Source organism: Mesoplodon densirostris, chromosome 4 (genome assembly GCF_025265405.1).
Source record: "Mesoplodon densirostris isolate mMesDen1 chromosome 4, mMesDen1 primary haplotype, whole genome shotgun sequence".
Taxonomy (NCBI): Eukaryota; Metazoa; Chordata; class Mammalia; order Artiodactyla; family Ziphiidae; genus Mesoplodon; species Mesoplodon densirostris.
The window spans coordinates 87651894-87668440 of NC_082664.1; the positions used below are offsets into that span (position 1 = coordinate 87651894).

The 16547-nt window shown below is 51.4% G+C and overlaps 1 protein-coding gene across 7 annotated transcripts in view; it reads left to right on the top strand.

The window, feature by feature from the left end:
- CAPN3 (calpain 3) overlaps positions 1 to 15639 on the top strand; it is a 48321-nt gene extending 32682 nt beyond the window's left edge. For 3 of the 7 annotated variants that reach the window (XM_060098314.1, XM_060098313.1, XM_060098317.1), the window contains 15 exons: positions 179 to 264; positions 2410 to 2487; positions 3270 to 3430; positions 4632 to 4801; positions 5141 to 5152; positions 5811 to 6019; positions 6773 to 6813; positions 13081 to 13154; positions 13535 to 13592; positions 13691 to 13755; positions 14244 to 14312; positions 14402 to 14480; positions 14701 to 14817; positions 15144 to 15202; positions 15613 to 15639. In XM_060098314.1, the coding sequence (XP_059954297.1) occupies positions 179 to 264; positions 2410 to 2487; positions 3270 to 3430; positions 4632 to 4801; positions 5141 to 5152; positions 5811 to 6019; positions 6773 to 6813; positions 13081 to 13154; positions 13535 to 13592; positions 13691 to 13755; positions 14244 to 14312; positions 14402 to 14480; positions 14701 to 14817; positions 15144 to 15202; positions 15613 to 15639 (1305 nt within the window). Of the gene's footprint in view, positions 1 to 178; positions 265 to 2409; positions 2488 to 3269; positions 3431 to 4631; positions 4802 to 5140; positions 5153 to 5810; positions 6020 to 6772; positions 6814 to 8576; positions 8595 to 11980; positions 12095 to 13076; positions 13155 to 13534; positions 13593 to 13690; positions 13756 to 14243; positions 14313 to 14401; positions 14481 to 14700; positions 14818 to 15143; positions 15203 to 15612 lie in introns of all 7 variants that reach the window. The other 4 variants (XM_060098315.1, XM_060098316.1, XM_060098312.1 and 1 more) reach the window with 3 other exon arrangements.
- The last annotated feature ends 908 nt before the right edge of the window (positions 15640 to 16547 follow it).

A 16547-nucleotide genomic window follows, 5' to 3' on the forward strand; every position in this document is an offset into this window, starting at 1 on the left:
TGACCCGCCACCCTGCCATTCCGCAGGGGACTTGTGATTAGTGTCCTTGACCGGGGCCAGGCAGGACAGGCCCCTGTACAGGATTCTCTCCCCACTCCCACCCCAGCCCTCAGGGCAAGACAGAAGACCCCCTTTTAGAAAGGGCCCAAAGGGAGAAAGCTTTTTCTCTTTGCTCAAGGCCCTGTACAAGGGTGAGAAAGTGAAGCTGGTGCGGCTGCGGAACCCCTGGGGCCAGGTGGAGTGGAATGGCTCCTGGAGTGACAGGTGGGTGCGGGGACCCCACGAATAGGGGACAACAAGGCCTGGGGCAAGGCAGGGCTGGGTACCGAGCCACAAGAGTACTACAAATGCTTGGTCTAAAATCACCCTTAAAACCAAGGATCCGCAGAGGAGAAGAGGGGACGTGGGCTTCAGGAAGGGCTGGGAGCAGAGCCACAGGAACCCGGGGTCCAGAGAGCCTGCTGGTGGCCACTGTCTGGAGAGGAAAGATGGCTAGAAAGCCTGGGCTAGGTCCAGGCAGGAGGGGAGTCTTGATGCGGGGGTCTGGACGGGACAGGTGACTTCCCTCTCGGAATCTCTGTTGCCTTATCTGTAAAATGGGAACAACGTTAGCACCAACCCCGTGGGCTGTTATGAGGAGAAAATGCGCTTGTGTCAGGAGAGCGCTTAACCAGTGCTAAGATTTCCTCTCCCTCACTATCCCCATAAAGAGATGCACAGGCCCTTTGCAAGAACTTTACCGCTTATCACTGAGAGCAAGTGACTGGGGGCAGCAAAAATAGCACACCTGGGGAAGCTGTTATGAAGGCTCCAGAATGTTCACAAAGCCTTTATTGTCCCTCCCCAATCACTGGCTCCTGACTCCGCCTCTCTGGTTGGAGAGTAGGCCCTGGAGCTCCTTTATTCCCAAGGCGGGAAGCAGGACTCAGCATCTGGGAAGGACCACACGCAGGCTGTGTGTGTCCTTCAGCCCCTGGCTTACTTCAACATACCTCTCATCTCAGGGCACCGTAATTACTGGTTCATTCGACCATTCATTCACTTAGCAAGTATTCGCTGAGCACCTACTGAATCCCAAGCACAGGTCTAAGCACTGGGGCCCTTCCGTGAGCAGGCAGCCTCGCTTGGTAGACCGATAAGGTGCTGATCCTGGTCTCCTTACCGTTCCCTTCTCTTATCCGTGTGACAAATCCCCAGTTCCTCGGTGTGCAGTATGTGCCAGGCCCCATGCTACTGTCTGGGGACTTAGAAATGAACGCAGAGATTCAGGGCCTGCGCTGTAGGCTTTAAGGTCCAGTGGGAAGTACAGAAAAACACTAATCGTTGAGAGAAATGCTATGGTAAGGGTCACAGAGAGGGAGCCCTTCTCCTGGTCTGGGTGGGACAGGAAGGGAGAAAGTTGCCTGGAGGGAGTGGCATTTGAACTGGGCTCTCTGCTCTGGGAAGGCCCTCGGTGCCCCATCAGTTGTCCACTCCACTGGCCCGAGTCACCCACAGGGACCCTCGCTGTGTCCTCCAGTCTCAGATCTTGGTCTCCGGCCTTAACTCACTTTCTGCCAACACCTCCACTGCAGGGATCACTGACTAGTGGGGCCCAGCCTCAGTCACACAAGGAGACACTCCCCCCAACTCGCTGTCACTGTGCCCCTCCTGCTGGTCTCAGGAATCTCCACTTTCCCTCCGGTATACTCTGGTTCCAAGCACTTCCTCGATCCCTTACCTCTCCAGACTAGTTTAGTTTCATTCTCCTCCACATGCCTGAAATACAAATGTGCTTTATTTCCTCCTTCTTCGGGAGAAAGAGCGTGTAAAACTGCCCAGGCTTTTAAAACACAAAATTGGAATGTTTCGTGGGGTGGCAGGAGGAAGAAGTTTACATGTTTGGTCTTTCTCTCAGTAACTCAGACAGCTACTTATTAGATGACGGGTCTGTTCTAAAAGTTTTGCATGTGTTATTTCATTTCTGGCTCATCACAGCCCTGTGAGTAGGTGATATAATCATTCCCCTTTTGCAGTTGAGAAAACAGAAGCTGAGAGGGGTGAAGTGACTTGCCCAAGGTTACAGCTAGTACTGGTATGATTAAATTGAAATCCCAGTTTACCTATTTCCAGAGCCCAACTCCTAACTTTAAAGTGTGAGGAATGGTTAAAGATTCAGCCAGAGAAGAGTCAAGCCCTTATAAACCATTCAAAAAGTGTGGTCTTAATCCTGAGGATGGTGGGAAGCAATTATTGGGTTTTACACTGAGGGTATCAGATCAGATTTGCATTTCGATGGTTCACACTGGCTGCAGTTTGGAGATGACCTATTCTCTGAACTTATTCATATTTCTCTGACACCTCCTGTCCCAACTCACACCAGGCCTTCCCTTTCTTTTTCCTTCCCTAACTCCTCCACTCTCCCTCCAGTTGGAAGAACTGGAGCTTTGTGGACAAGAACGAGAAGGCCCGTCTGCAACACCAGGTCACGGAGGATGGAGAGTTCTGGTGAGTCCAGGACCCAAGAGGACCCTGCAGGGTAAGGGACGGGGTGGGAGCTGAAATCTCAAGCCTCCATCCCCGGACAGAGGCCGTCAGATTCCAGCCCTTGGGACATCTGGGCCCTGTTCTCCAAATCCAGAGACCCAGCAAGACTGAGGTTTTGAGAGGAGCCCAAGAGTCATGGTGATGACTGAGCCCAGGACCGGGCCAGCACGCTGTGGCTCCCACCTCTCTGTGCCCCTCCACCGATGCACGCTGCTCCAGCCACTTGCTCCCTCCTGGCCTCCGCAGGGCTGTTCCCTGAGCCGAGGAAGCTCTACTTACTCTGCTCAGTCAATGCCCCCCTCACCCTCACTCAGATCATTTCTACTCAGCCTTCAAGTCTCAGATTAAAGGGAACTTTCTTCAGGATCCCCTTGTTTTCCTCAGGATTGGGATTAATTTATCTGTGATACTCATCACCTTTACAATTGCTTGCTTCATCGTCTGTCCTTCCCCAACTATCTCCCTTTCCCCTGGCCCAGCGCCTGAGCCCGGTGGAGGGGCACACAGTAACACTTTGGAGAACTGAATTGCTGCCAAGCTCTCCCATCAAGAACACATGAGTTTGAGTCGTTATTGCAAAGGACACATCAGAACTGACAGTACTGACCGTAAAAAGGAAGGACAGGGTCCTCTCTAGGATCATGAGCAAGTGGCTCTGGACTATTTCATTGTGCTGTGTTAGCCCTGGAGTCTTACCTTTCCCAGCCTCCCATATGGGTCTCTCTCCTCTTCCAACCTCTCAGGATGTCCTATGACGATTTCATCTACCATTTCACAAAGCTGGAGATCTGCAACCTCACAGCTGATGCCCTGGAGTCCGACAGGCTTCAGACTTGGACAGTGTCCGTGAACGAGGGCCGCTGGGTGAGGGGCTGCTCTGCTGGAGGCTGCCGCAACTTCCCAGGTGGGAGATGCTCTGGATGGGGGAAGGGTCCAAGCAGAACAAGTTCCAGGTAGAAGAATATTAAGTAGCATTTGCTGAGTCTCTACGAAGTCCCAGACACACATTATCTTATTAAACTGTCCCCATTTTACTGAGAAGGACACCTCCATGCCGAGGAGTTTGCATTAAGGAGCTGGTAACAACCTTTAAGCAGGTTATTATGTCAGAACAGGACTGTGTTCATAACGCTGAGGATGGGACTGGAGGACTGAGTTAGCAGCTTCTGCAAGGATTCAAGCCAGAGATGAGGAAAGCCTAGGCCAAGTCAGGAGCAGCAGAGATGGGGAGGGGGGGATGGGGCAGGTTGAGGGGAGGGAATACTGGGTGATGTGGAGAAGGAAGAACAACTTCAAGATTCCCACTCTGGGGGCCTGAGTACATGGTGCCAGGGAGGTAACATGAAACACACAAGAGAAAAACAATCGGTGAAATTTTTTGTTTGTTTTTTTGGATGGAGTTGGTTGTGGGAGGGGAGGGGAGGGAGGGGAGTTTACTTTGGGACATGGGAAGTCTGAGGCACCTGTAAATATCCAGGTGAATATGTGTGATAGAGAACTGGATGCACAGATAAGAATGGTACTTGACTCTATGATAGGGACTCAATATAGATTTGTGGAAGGAAGGAAGAAAGGATGGAAAGAAGAGAAGAAGGAAAGGAGGGAAGAAGGGAGGAAGGGATGAAGGGAGGGAGGAAGAAAGAAAGATAAAAGGGACAAAGGGAGAGAGTCAAAAAGAGAGACTGAGGCTGGGATCTGAAGCTCAAGTGTCACCAGCGTGCAGGGAGCAGTTGGGAGTTGATAAGACAGCCTAGGGAGGTAGAAAGATGGGGTGAGAGAAGAGGCCTAGGACAAAATCCCAGGGACCAACAACACTGACGAGGCAGGTGAGGAAAGTGAAACCATCAGCAAAGACAGAGAATGCAAGTTCAGAGAGGAAGGAGGAGCCACACAGGCATCAGCGCAGCTCCATCTGTATAAAGGTGTAAAGGCTACCCCACACACACCAAATAATTAGAAAAATGCCTGGATCATTTTTTTCCCGTACATATTTGAGCACCTAGGTGTGGTGGAAGAGATAAATAGGTTCCCTCTGTCTCATCTCCCATCCTGCCTTGTCTCTGAGAGGCAGATCTGAATGTACAATTCCTTTCTGCGGGGCACAGACACTTTCTGGACCAACCCTCAGTACCGTCTGAAGCTCCTGGAGGAGGACGACGACCCTGACGAGTCCGAGGTGATCTGCAGCTTCCTGGTGGCTCTGATGCAGAAGAACCGGCGGAAGGACCGGAAGCTGGGGGCCAACCTCTTCACCATCGGCTTCGCCATCTACGAGGTGCGCCGTCCCTGATCAGCTTCAGACCACCTTTTCAGGAAGGAGGTTTTCAGGGGGTGTCCCAAGGGGTCCCCCGGCTTCCCCAATACCCATGACCCCCCAAACCCCTGATATCGGGCCCACCTGTGTCAGAACCTCTTAGAAGTTGGTAACGAGTGGAAAAAAAAACCCGTCTAGGGGAGGTGGAGGGGGGCCAGGGCTCTCCAGGTAGGTACACGGGGAGTCAGACCCCTGCATTTGCTCTATGATTGCTAGCATGCCCTTTTGGCAAGCTCTCCATCCCCATTCAGATCTGAAATCACAGAATCTGAGCACCTTCCTTTTCTGTTTCTCCCCAAGGTTCCCAAAGAGGTATAGAAGTGGAGCAGCCAGCAGTGCGTGCAGCGTTACCCGGGGGCCTGTGTCCACCTGTGGCACATCGGGGAGCCTCCTGTGGGGTTTGTGGGCAGGACTACAATAGGAGAGGGCCTTGCCCTCATTACTCAGCTCCAGAGCCAGGGCCTCAGGGTACTGCATGGCCTCCTGACCACGGCCCCTACAATGCGCCCTTTCACCCCTCCCGCCAGAGACCGTCGCACACTCACACACTCGCTCACACTCACACACAGGGTCACACAGACACATTCTGAGGCTGACTGCCCTCTTTGGGGTGGAGGGATCGCCTCCCTCAGACCCCAGCCACAGTTCCCCCTGCCTCCTTGGGGTCCTTCCCCAGCCTAGAGGTGATCTGGAGCTAAGCAGCGGCAGTTCTGGTAAGTGGCCCTGAGTGGGGGATGCCAGAGTCGACACTCACTTCTGGATCAGAACAGAAAAGGAAGGGGATATGGATGGAGTACGGAGCTCCAGGGATGTTGAACTATTCGAGGCCCTAGGAATCAGAAGTCGGGAGGTCATGACTGTGAAATGGGTGACCAGGGAATCAGCAAGGAGGACTCCCTGGAGGAGGACTGAGCAGGACAGAGCGTCCCTCCCGAGGGGCTCAGGTCCCTTGGGCTCTTCTCTCCCTCAGATGCACGGGAACAAGCAGCACCTGCAGAAGGACTTCTTCCTGTACAACGCCTCCAAGGCCAGGAGCAAAACCTACATCAACATGCGGGAGGTGTCTGAGCGCTTCCGCCTGCCTCCCAGCGAGTACGTCATTGTGCCCTCCACCTATGAGCCCCACCAGGAGGGGGAATTCATCCTCCGGGTCTTCTCTGAGAAGAGGAACCTCTCTGAGTGAGTCCCAGCCTGGCTTTTCCCCCTAAGAGCCCACATGGCCCATTCCAGAGATCAGAGGTGTGAGGAAGCTGGACAGGTCTCCTCCAGGAGTCCTGGGATATGCTGACCAGGCTGTACCTCTTCCCCTGTTCCCAAGCCACTGGCCACTTCTCCCCTACATCTATCCACCCCACAGATAGTTATCGAGCACCTGCTATGTCCCAGGCACTCTTCCTCTAGGCACTGAGGATACAGCAGTGAGTTAAACAGAAGGAAATCCCTGCCCTCATGGAGCTTAACATTCTAGCATGAGACGACAATGTACAGGAAAGAGTATACAGAGTATATTAGATTTAGATAAGTGATAAGGAGAAAAAATAAAGTGGGAAGAGGGGTAGGAGCAGTTGGGTTGATTGAACTTTTAGGATTAGGATGACCAAGGAGGGCAGCAAGGCCACATCCTGCCCTCTTGGTCAGATGAGTTCATAGGTCCTGCCACTTTGACCTCTGTCCCTAAAAGAAGCACAAGGTCCATGGATAGGTGGCTGGGTAATGCACTCGGGGAAATCTGGACAAAGCCAACAAGAAGCCCTGTGTCTGCACTTGGCTGCAGGGAATGATACCTGTGGTGGAGGAAGTTAGTTCCTGGGGTTCTCTTGAGGTCAGTGCCAACTTGACTCTGAGAAGCCAGGTGACCTGAGCAAATCCCCTCTGTGCTTCCTACTTACTCCTGGTGACACTGAGATACCCTCATGTTTGTGTTCCTCACAGGGGAGTTGAGAATACAATCTCCGTGGATCGGCCAGTGGTAAGTGGTTTGGCTCTTACGTGTGAGAAGGCCCAGGGCACAGGTGGGTGATGGAGGGGAGAGTGGGTATCAGCAGAGGGACGTGGGAGTCTGGGGTGTGCAGAGCAATTACTCCGTGTTACTGCAACTTCTTTGTGGCATGGCCTGAAGTCATGAGACTTACGTCCTGGGGATATTTAGTTAGTTCAGGGGCTAGAAGGACAGAAGAGAGTCCTAGAAGGAGAAGCAGTTTGAACAATTAGGGGGAGGGATCAAGGCCACAGCAAGGGATGACAACAGCAGCAGCCAGCTCTGGATTCTGAGTGAGCATCTCACATAGAAAAAACCCAGCTCTACACTGGCTCTGGAGTCAGCGTCAAAACCCGGGTCCTCCACCTGCCAGCTCTGTGACCTAGACAAGTTATGTAACTCCCCTGACTCAGTGTCCTACTCTGTAAGATAGGGATGGTAATATGTGCCTTGCAAGGCTTTTGTGAGCTTTGAATCAATGAGATCATGTACACGAAGGGTCTGGCAAAGCACGGGCCCTTAAATGGTGATTATTGTTCACGTGTTTTACATCTTACAAGGTACTTCTCACATGCGTCATCTCACTTGATCCTTGCAAGTTTTCTGAGATGTAATAATAAGGTCATTCTCCCTGATTTTCAAGTAAGGAAGCAGAGGCTCAGTGGGGTTAAATGGCTCCCTTGAATTCACAGAGCCTGTAAATGGCAAGGCTGGAACTCACATCCAGATTCTCTGAGCCCAGACTCAGGCTCTCTCCCTCATCCCATGCCAAGGCCTGTCCCCGCCAGGGTGGGAGGCCCAGGGTTAGATACACAGGGCTGGTGTGTGTTGGGGTCTCCTTGTGTTGAGGAGTCTTGTGACTGCCTTGGACTTTGGGCTCTGGCTAATAAATTGTCCCTTGTGTTCTGTGGGTGTCCCCTGGGCCAATAAGCAGACAGCAAATGCCCCACTGAGTTGTCTTCTGCGTAGTGACACTCATGGTTCTAATCCTGACCCTGTGCTAGTGGCAGATCTCCAAGTGCCTTCTGAGTTATCACAGACGTTGGTTTTAGTTTTAAGTGCATTTGGTGCTAGTCTCGTCTTTTGAATGTCAGTAATCAGTGTATTTATCAGACGTTGCAAACTCAGAAGCTTACGGGGACTGGCATTTCACCTACCTGAGTGGAGCAGGCAGGCATGGGGGTTTTGGTGTCCCTACACTGGTATATTTGCCTGTAGTTCTCAACTGACACTTGGTTTCAGTGTCGGAGAGACAACTGGTGTGGTGGTGTCTGCAGCCATCTGGAGGGTGCAGAGAGCTGCTGCTCCCAGCTCCCTGGATTGCTGTCACAGGGGGTCACAGGCCCGTGCAGCCTGCCAGGCCTTCTAATTTTACCTAAAAAACAAAACCCAAAACTCTGTAAGTCAAATAAAATTCATTTTCAGGCCAGTTTGGGTGAGCCACTTTTTTTGGTGTTTTAGTAACCAACTTCATTAAAAAATACAAAACATCTGCCAGAAGATCCCCTTCCTTGGCCATGTCCAATAGCAGAGTGGACTATAGAAGCAAAGCCATAGCAGCCGCCAGTCTCTGGGCCTGGAGAATTCTCTTCTCCTTTCACCCTCCAGTCCCATTTGGCTCCATGTGACCTGGATTTCTGGACCCTGGAACCTCACCCCACACTGAGGACCAGGTCACAGGGAAGCCAAAAGCCACTGGGTTTTCTGGGAACTTGCTTTTCACTTATTCTGCATTTATTATTTCCTTTCCTTGTGCAGAAGAAGAAAAAAACCAAGGTGGGTGTAAGAGGGTGAGTGGGCAGAGAGCACGGCGTGTGTGTGCGCATGAGCATGCGTGCACTGGACTTGCCCCCTCCCCCCAGCCCTCCACCTCCTTGCCTGAGCTCCTGTGGCATCTGTGGGTACACAGCAACGATAGCGAACGCTTGCCGAGCAGAGGCTACGTGCCAGGCACTCTTCTAGGTGTTTTCCATGGATTCTCTCAACCCTCACAGCAACTCTATCAGATTGGTACAGGCAGACCTCGGAGATATTGCAGGTTCAGTTCTAGACCAGCCCAATAAAGCGAGTATCGGAATAAAGCAAGTCACACGAATTTTCTGGTTTCCCAGTGCATATAAAAGTTATGTTACTTTTATAAAAGTTACTACACTATACTGTAGTCTGTTAAATGTGCAATAGTATTAAAACTAAAAAAAAAGTACATACCTTAATTAAAAATACTTTATTGCTAAAAAATGCTAATCATCATCTGAGCCTTCAGCAAGTCACAGTAGTAACATCAAAGATCACTGACTGCAGACCACCATAACAAATAACATAATAATGAAAAAGTTTGAAATACTGCAGGGATTACCAAGATGATACAGAGACACAAAATGAGCAAATGCTGTTGGGAAAATGGCACCGATAGACTTGCTCAACACGGGGTTGCCACAAACCTTCCATTTGTAAAAAGCGCAGTATTTGCAAAGCACAATATAACAAGGTATGCCTGTACTACTATTATCTCCATTTTCAAAGGAAGAAAAGGTACAGACAGATTGACTAACTTGCCCAAGACCACACAGCCAGTAAGTGGCAGAGCCAGCCCTTGGAACCAGGAGGTCTGGCTCTGCAGTCTGTGCTCTGAACCACCATGTTATATTGCCCGCTCAGAAGAGGGAGGGAGAGGATGGCCCTCCAGTGAAAATGGGCCTGACGTGGGGGCCTGCAAAAGCCAGAAGGAGCACCTCTTCTTTCTCAGAAACCGGTTTGGCTAAGCTAAGCAAGGCTTGATTCTTGTGGGTAATGGCAATGGGTTCTGTTCCTCAAGGGACGGTGAGAGAGTTGTGTGAGGATTTCCATGGAGAGTGAGGGCCTTGTGATGCCAGCTGCCTGCTCTGCAGACAGGATGGCTCCTTCTCCCACCCTCTATTTCCCTGCCTGCTCCCCACTCCTCCTTTTTTCTTAGCTTTCTGGGGAAGGGGTGGTGAGGACGCCCAGAGGGGCTGTCACTGCCAGGGCTCTTGTTCCAGGTGAAGCCTGTTGCAAATCCCCTCCTAGACAGTGACCTCTCTCTCTGAACTAAGCCCCCCTAAGTCATGGGCCCTGATGGACTCTGCTGTGCATGTCCAGATGGCAAAGGGGAAAGGGGAAGAGAAGCTTCACTGGCACAGCCCCAGAGGAGCTGCTCAACGTGACTGGTTTAAAGGGGGAGAAATGAGGAGAGCTACCTGGGCAGCTTCCCCTCCTGGGGTCTTAAGGAATAGACCCTCCTGGGTGTCCTGGTTAAGACCACTTTGCTGTAAGAACACCATCACTAAAGGTGACCATGTGTGCTAAGATAAGAGCATCTCAGGGGCCTCAGATGAAAGCCTCCATCTGAGACCAAGGTCACTGTTTCCCTTGTGTGGTTTTGCAACTCGAGATTACAGTTGTAATCAACCCCATCCTTGCTCCATTCACCCCATAACTTCCCCATAGTCTTCAGGGTGGTAGTGCCTACAATAATGGTGCCCCTTTTAGAATTCTGGTTTGACCACCCAGAGTGCCATCCAGAAATGACTGACCTTTGGGCATCCTCAAGCCCACGGAGCAGTAGCCACAGGCTATCAGACAAGGTTTGGTGTTAGTGTTCACGAGAGCGTCTGGAAGGATCTGTCACAGGGGTCCTCCAAGCACTGGTGCTGATGCAGACCAGAGCTGAGATTCATCAAGCACCTAAGCACCTAACACTGCATGTTAAGGCACTGTGCTGGGGGTAAAATATACATTGTTTTCATTACAACAGTATCTACAAGGTAGGTGCTGTTATGATTCCCCTTTTATAGATGAGGATAAAGACTCAGAAGTACTTGCCTAAGGACACACAACTAATAGAAGTGGAAATCATATTTGTCTGCTCCAAAACCCATGTTTCTTGCCCTCAGCTCTCTGGTGCAGGCCCCTTGTACTCCATTGCCTGTGTTGCCCAGACCCACACTTGGGCCCCAAGATGTGTGCCTGGCAGGGGTGCCCCATGGCCACACCATGTCCATGGGCACACATCCCCGCTTCAGACTGTGAGCCCCACTTGCTCTGGGATTCCCTACAAGCATCAGTTACTTGAACAAGACCCTTTGCTTGGAAGGCAGAGCAAGCCAAGGTATTTGGGGCCTGCTGGGAGCCAAAGCCGGGGAAGCTCTTTCCATACATATGTCTGTCCATTTGTGCTGTCCCATACGAACAGTATGGAAAGGTAAATGGGGACTCAGAGAGCAGTCAGGTTCCATTTCTGCTCTGAGAGACTCTTATTGCCCCCTTGCTCTCTGCACTGCAGCCACCAGCCTAGCCTTTCTCCTCTGGCTTTCCCTGTGGGATGTATACACCAACCAGTACTGGCACAGCATGGCAGCTGCTCTCCACCCTTTTATATCCTCCTCACTTGCATGAGCATGTCTGGCAAATACCCCTTATATTTGTGTAGCATCTTAAATGTTTTTGCAATACAGTTTTACATTCAGTATCCCATGTGATCCCCATAAGAGCCCAATGAGAAAGGCAAAGCAGGTTTTATCATCCCCATTAATGGATGAGTAAACCGAGTCCAGAGGATATTTCTCAGATGTGAGGGGTACGGCTGGGACGCCAGCCAAGTGTTCTGACCTCACTCACTGACCATGCCATTAATCAGAGTCCTTTTTTCAATGTGTCCTCTGCCGAGTCCTAGAGGTTCCTTGGAGGTGCCTCAGTAGCTGCCACGGTGATGTAGGGATGCTGAGGGAAAAGAGCTCTGCCTTCTTCATCAAGCAGAGAAGCTCTGTTTTTAATGACTTCTGGGGAAATTTAATTTGAACAGGGCTTCCATTTGAAAAAAAAATCTACAAAATACTTGAAAATCACTGCACTAGATCATGCTGCTTTTAGCATTCTTAGCATTTTCACGTGTACTAACTACCTTGCTTAATCCTCAAAATTCTACCATGAGGAGATAAGGAACTGAAGTCCAGAGAGACTTAGCATCTTTCCCCAAGTCACACAGCTTGTTAGTGGCAGAGATGGAGGTTCAGGAACTCCCAGCTCTGCTCTTTCCCTTTTCACTGGACAAAGCTGGTCCAGGAGGGAGGCTGCCTCCTTGTGCCCGCTCAGCCAGTAATCCTTGTTTCCTTCCTGACCCCTCCCCACTTCCCTCCTCTCTCCAGCCTATCATCTTCGTTTCAGACAGAGCAAACAGCAACAAGGAGCTGGGTGTGGACCAGGAATCAGAGGAGGGCAAAGACAAAACAAGCCCTGATAAGCAAGCAAAATCCCCACAGGTTTCCGAGCATGTGCATGAAAGGGGTAGCCAGCACATAACTGAGGTCTATCCTCTTGGGGTGCATGGGGGTTGGAGGGGCCACAGGGGTGGGGTGTCCCTTTAACATCTAGAGGTTTGGGTTTGTCCCACTGACCTTTTCTCTCATCAAGTTCTCCTAAAATTTGGGATGCTGCTTGGGTGAATGTCTTGGGGTTGGCTGCCACAACAAGCTGGTCCTAGGCCTGGGAAGGACAGGCTGAGCCTCCCCACTGGAGCCCATCCAGCCAGGAAAGAAAGAGGGATGCAAAGCCTATGACAGAAGCAGCTTGAGATGGAACAACTCGTTTCCTGGTGTCACTAACAATGGGGAGGATAAAGAACAGTAGTGGAAAAGGGGGATGACACCAGAAATGGAGTCCTCCAGAGCTCAGGGGACGGTGTTAGAGGGGGGAGAGGTGATCAGATAAAGCTTCCAGGAGGTTATAGACTAAGAGGCAAAAGTACACAGATAAATCCAGGGCTATCTCTATCCTGTAGTGCCCATGCAACGGAGTGGGGAGGGGAGGAGGGTCCTCTGAAGATTTGGCCTTGATGAGAGAGGCAGCTGGAGCTATCAGATTGGTCTGGCCCCCTCTGCCCTGCTGGGGCTGGTCTGGTTGGGATGGTCAGGCTCAAAACAGTGGAGGGGGCTCTAGCAGCTGGGGATGGGGGGAGAGGACCAAGAGGGCTGTCTACATGATTGCAGAGAGCTAGTATACCTCCTCTGGTTAGAATGTCTGAGCTGCGGGGGTATGGAGTGAAGGGTCACTTGGGCCTAGATGATCCTCACTCCAGATCACCAGGGTCAGCCGAAAAAGAAGAGCATTTGCCCTGTACCCAGCTCCTGCTGCCACCTAGGGCTGTTTTAGGGACCTGGCTCCTTCAGTCCAGAAGGAACGTTCCTCTCGGGTCTGCCCATCTCCCTGGTCCTCACCAACCAGTTTTCCTTTGCGCTTCCATAGTCAGAGCCTGGCAGCGCCGACCAGGGAAGTGAGGAACAGCAGCAATTCTGGAACATTTTCAGGCAGATAGCAGGCGATGTGAGTACCTCCAACCCCGACTCCCACAGACACTCCTCTCCTTGATTAATTGCTCAATTTGCCAGTTATTTCATTATGGTTCAGTAGAGGTCATTTTGGCTTTTGGTGGAAACAGGGTGTATGAGTGTAACGCAGAAATCCACAAGTGAAGTCCTCGAGTTTTTGACCAACACACCCACTGGGTGGCTCTGAGCTGCCCACTGCAGTCTGGACAGCCGAGGCTGCAGTGTGTCTTCCCCAGAAGAGCCCAGCTTCCCCACGACAGAATAGCCCTGGCAGGGACTTTACAACCACGGACAGCCGGGATTTGTTTTGCAAAGCTTCTGCTCCATCAGTTGCTGTACTCTTGAACAATGACTCTCTTCCCCCTTTCTCCTCAGGACATGGAGATCTGTGCAGATGAGCTCAAGAATATCCTTAACAGAGTTGTGAACAAACGTGAGTGGCTCAGACTCTGTGAGAAACAGGTGGGTGGTGGGGGCAGGGTGTGTGCAGTTATCTGAAAGCAGCTCCTCACTCTTCTCCATACCTCCCAGATAAGGATCTGAAGACCCAAGGCTTCACGCTGGAGTCCTGCCGTAGTATGATTGCTCTCATGGACGTATCCTTCCTGCCACCCCTTCCCAAGCCTCTGTCATCAGCCCCTGTGCAGCCTCTGGGGGCTAGGGCAACAAATGAAGTGGGGGGGGGCCCAGTCAAGCAGAGGGGCTCAAATTCATGCCCGAGGAAAGATTTAAGGAGGCCCTGAGTTAGAACTTCCTGGCTGCTGGTCTGAAAGGGGCTGTTGGAGGAGGTACAGTTGGGAAGAACATTGGCCCCTGCTCTTAACCTCAGGCCTGGGATTCTGCCTGGGGCCCTGCCTAACGAAAGTGGTCCTTAGGAGAAAGGTTCCCTGGGTTATAGAGCAGGCATTAATTTTGACTCGGGAAGCATAGAGGTGGGTGTTAAATACCAGGACAGGGCAGAGTGGGATATCCTGGGCAAAGCTCTCCTATGGGGCTACCTTCCCTGCACAGCCGCCTAGAAAGCCCTCTCCCCATCCAGGGGGATTTTGCTATGTGCCCTGTAGCCCTGACTTCCTTCCTCCAGACAGACGGCTCTGGGAGACTGAACCTACAAGAGTTCCATCACCTCTGGAAGAAGATTAAGGCCTGGCAGGTGGGATGAGAGAACGAAGGTGGGAGTGAGGGAGGGATTGATTCAGAGATTCAGTGTGTGACCTCTGTCCTCAAATTTTTTATTGCCAGAAAATTTTCAAGCACTACGACACAGACCAATCCGGCACCATCAACAGCTACGAGATGCGAAATGCAGTCAATGACGCAGGTGTGGGGAAGAAAGGGGGTGGCCAGGATGCGGACTGGAGCCGGTGGGAGCAGGAATGGGAGGGGAGAATGGGGCCACTTGGGCCCTACTAGAGAAAGGAATGAGAGAGGGCTTCTCGCTTTCCTCTCCCAGGCCCCAGAGTGACCAGGAGGCACGGGAGATAGCACGCAGGCCTGAGGGCTCCAAGCCTACCCCCACCTCTCCTGTGCTCCCCCCACAGGCTTCCACCTCAACAACCAGCTCTACGACATCATCACCATGCGCTATGCAGACAGGTCCATGAACATCGACTTCGACAGCTTCATCTGCTGCCTCCTCAGGCTGGAGGGCATGTTCAGTAAGTGGACAGCTACCCTTTTGCTCTCTTTGCCCCTCCTGCCCCCTCTCCTGCGGCGACAGCTGTGGTGGCGGGAATCTCCACTAACTGACCTACTGTATGACCTTGGACAAATCCCAATCTACTCTATTCAGATTGAACAAAGGTGAAGGGCCTCTTCAGGCTCAGAATGGGATGGCAAAGGGAGGGTTACTGGCGGTACTCTGCCTGGTAAATTTTTGTGCTGAAGAGCAGCACTTAGCACACGGTCCTGTTAAGGGAAGGTAGAGCAGTGGAGGGGGACTGAGCCTTTAACTGGCCTCTGGCCTGTGCGTTCTTCCACACAGGAGCTTTTCATGCATTTGACAAGGATGGTGACGGTATCATCAAACTCAACGTTCTAGAGGTAAAGCCTAATAGAAGCAGTACAATCCCCCTGTACCTTAAAATTCGAGGTAGAGGAATCCATGAGGAAGACTGGACACACTATGCGCTCCTCACTTCCCAACGGTGGTGGAGGGATGGGATGGGAAAGGAACATAAAGGGAAGCTCACGGCTCAGCAGGATGTGGCTCATCGGGAACGTGTACTGGGGGAAGGCTCCAAAGAGGCCTCAGTTCTACAATGACTTTATGCTGGAAAATATGTACCTTCTAGGAGAGATCTGTGGGAAGGATGCAGTAAACTGCTGCTTCTCAGAAAATCTTCCCAGTGTCTGGCATGCTGGGGACTGTCCCTTTCCTCTACTCTGTTAGATCCCTAGGGCTGGGCTCTCTTTTCTTGTTTGCATTCTGATCTTGGGACTTCCTCTTTCAGTGGCTGCAGCTCACCATGTATGCCTGAACCAAGCTGGCCTCATCCAAGGCCATGCAGGATCACTCAGGATTTCAATTTCACCCAACAGAGCTAGAGCCACTTACCTCAAAGGACACAGTAGCTGTACCCCCAGCAGACCTCCAGGCACCTCATCGGTCTTGTTCCTCCTCTACGCACTTCCTTCTCAGCCTCAGGGTATCTGTCCATCTGTCATGCCCAGCCTCACCCTTTAGTCAAGGAATGGGGAAGGGAGAACAACTCTGTCCCTGTGCCACATGGAGGCAAGTGTCTCTGTCTGCCTCAGCTAGCCATGGCCCAGTGACAGCTTTGCTTGGAGTCTGAGTGGCCTCAGCTCTGAAGCAAATACTCCCTTTAGCTTGCCCTCGGCTGTTCACAGAAGCATTTGCCAGTGGCACTGAACACTTCCTGGTGCCAGAGCCCTCTATCACCTTTATATTCTCCCACTCACGGGACAGCAGCCCAGTGAGCATTTGGTTCTGCCTGACTGTTTCAGGATGGGCCTGCTCCAGAGTAAACTAGCTCAGCGGAAGAGGGCTGGACACTTTGGGTTATCTGACTCATACGTTTGGTTGCATTTTGAAAAAAGGTGATCTAAATAAAGGCACCTGTATAGCTGGCTTGATCATGTTTTGTTTTCTCACATTTAGATGTCAGCCATAGCAGGGATGAGTAGCTCCAATCTTACCTATCACGTATAGAGAGCCGTAGTTTCAGAACACAGCAATGGAAAATACACACATACACAAATAAATCCTAAACCCCACTTTAATTATGCCTTTTGCTATTTCTTGAGCACAGGAATCACTCAAATACTTTCCAAGACACATGAGGAAAGGAAGGGGAATAGCTGTTGGTGTCTAGATCAAGACAAAATGGGTCACCTATAACCAGAGGGGCCAGTTACCCGAGTGTAA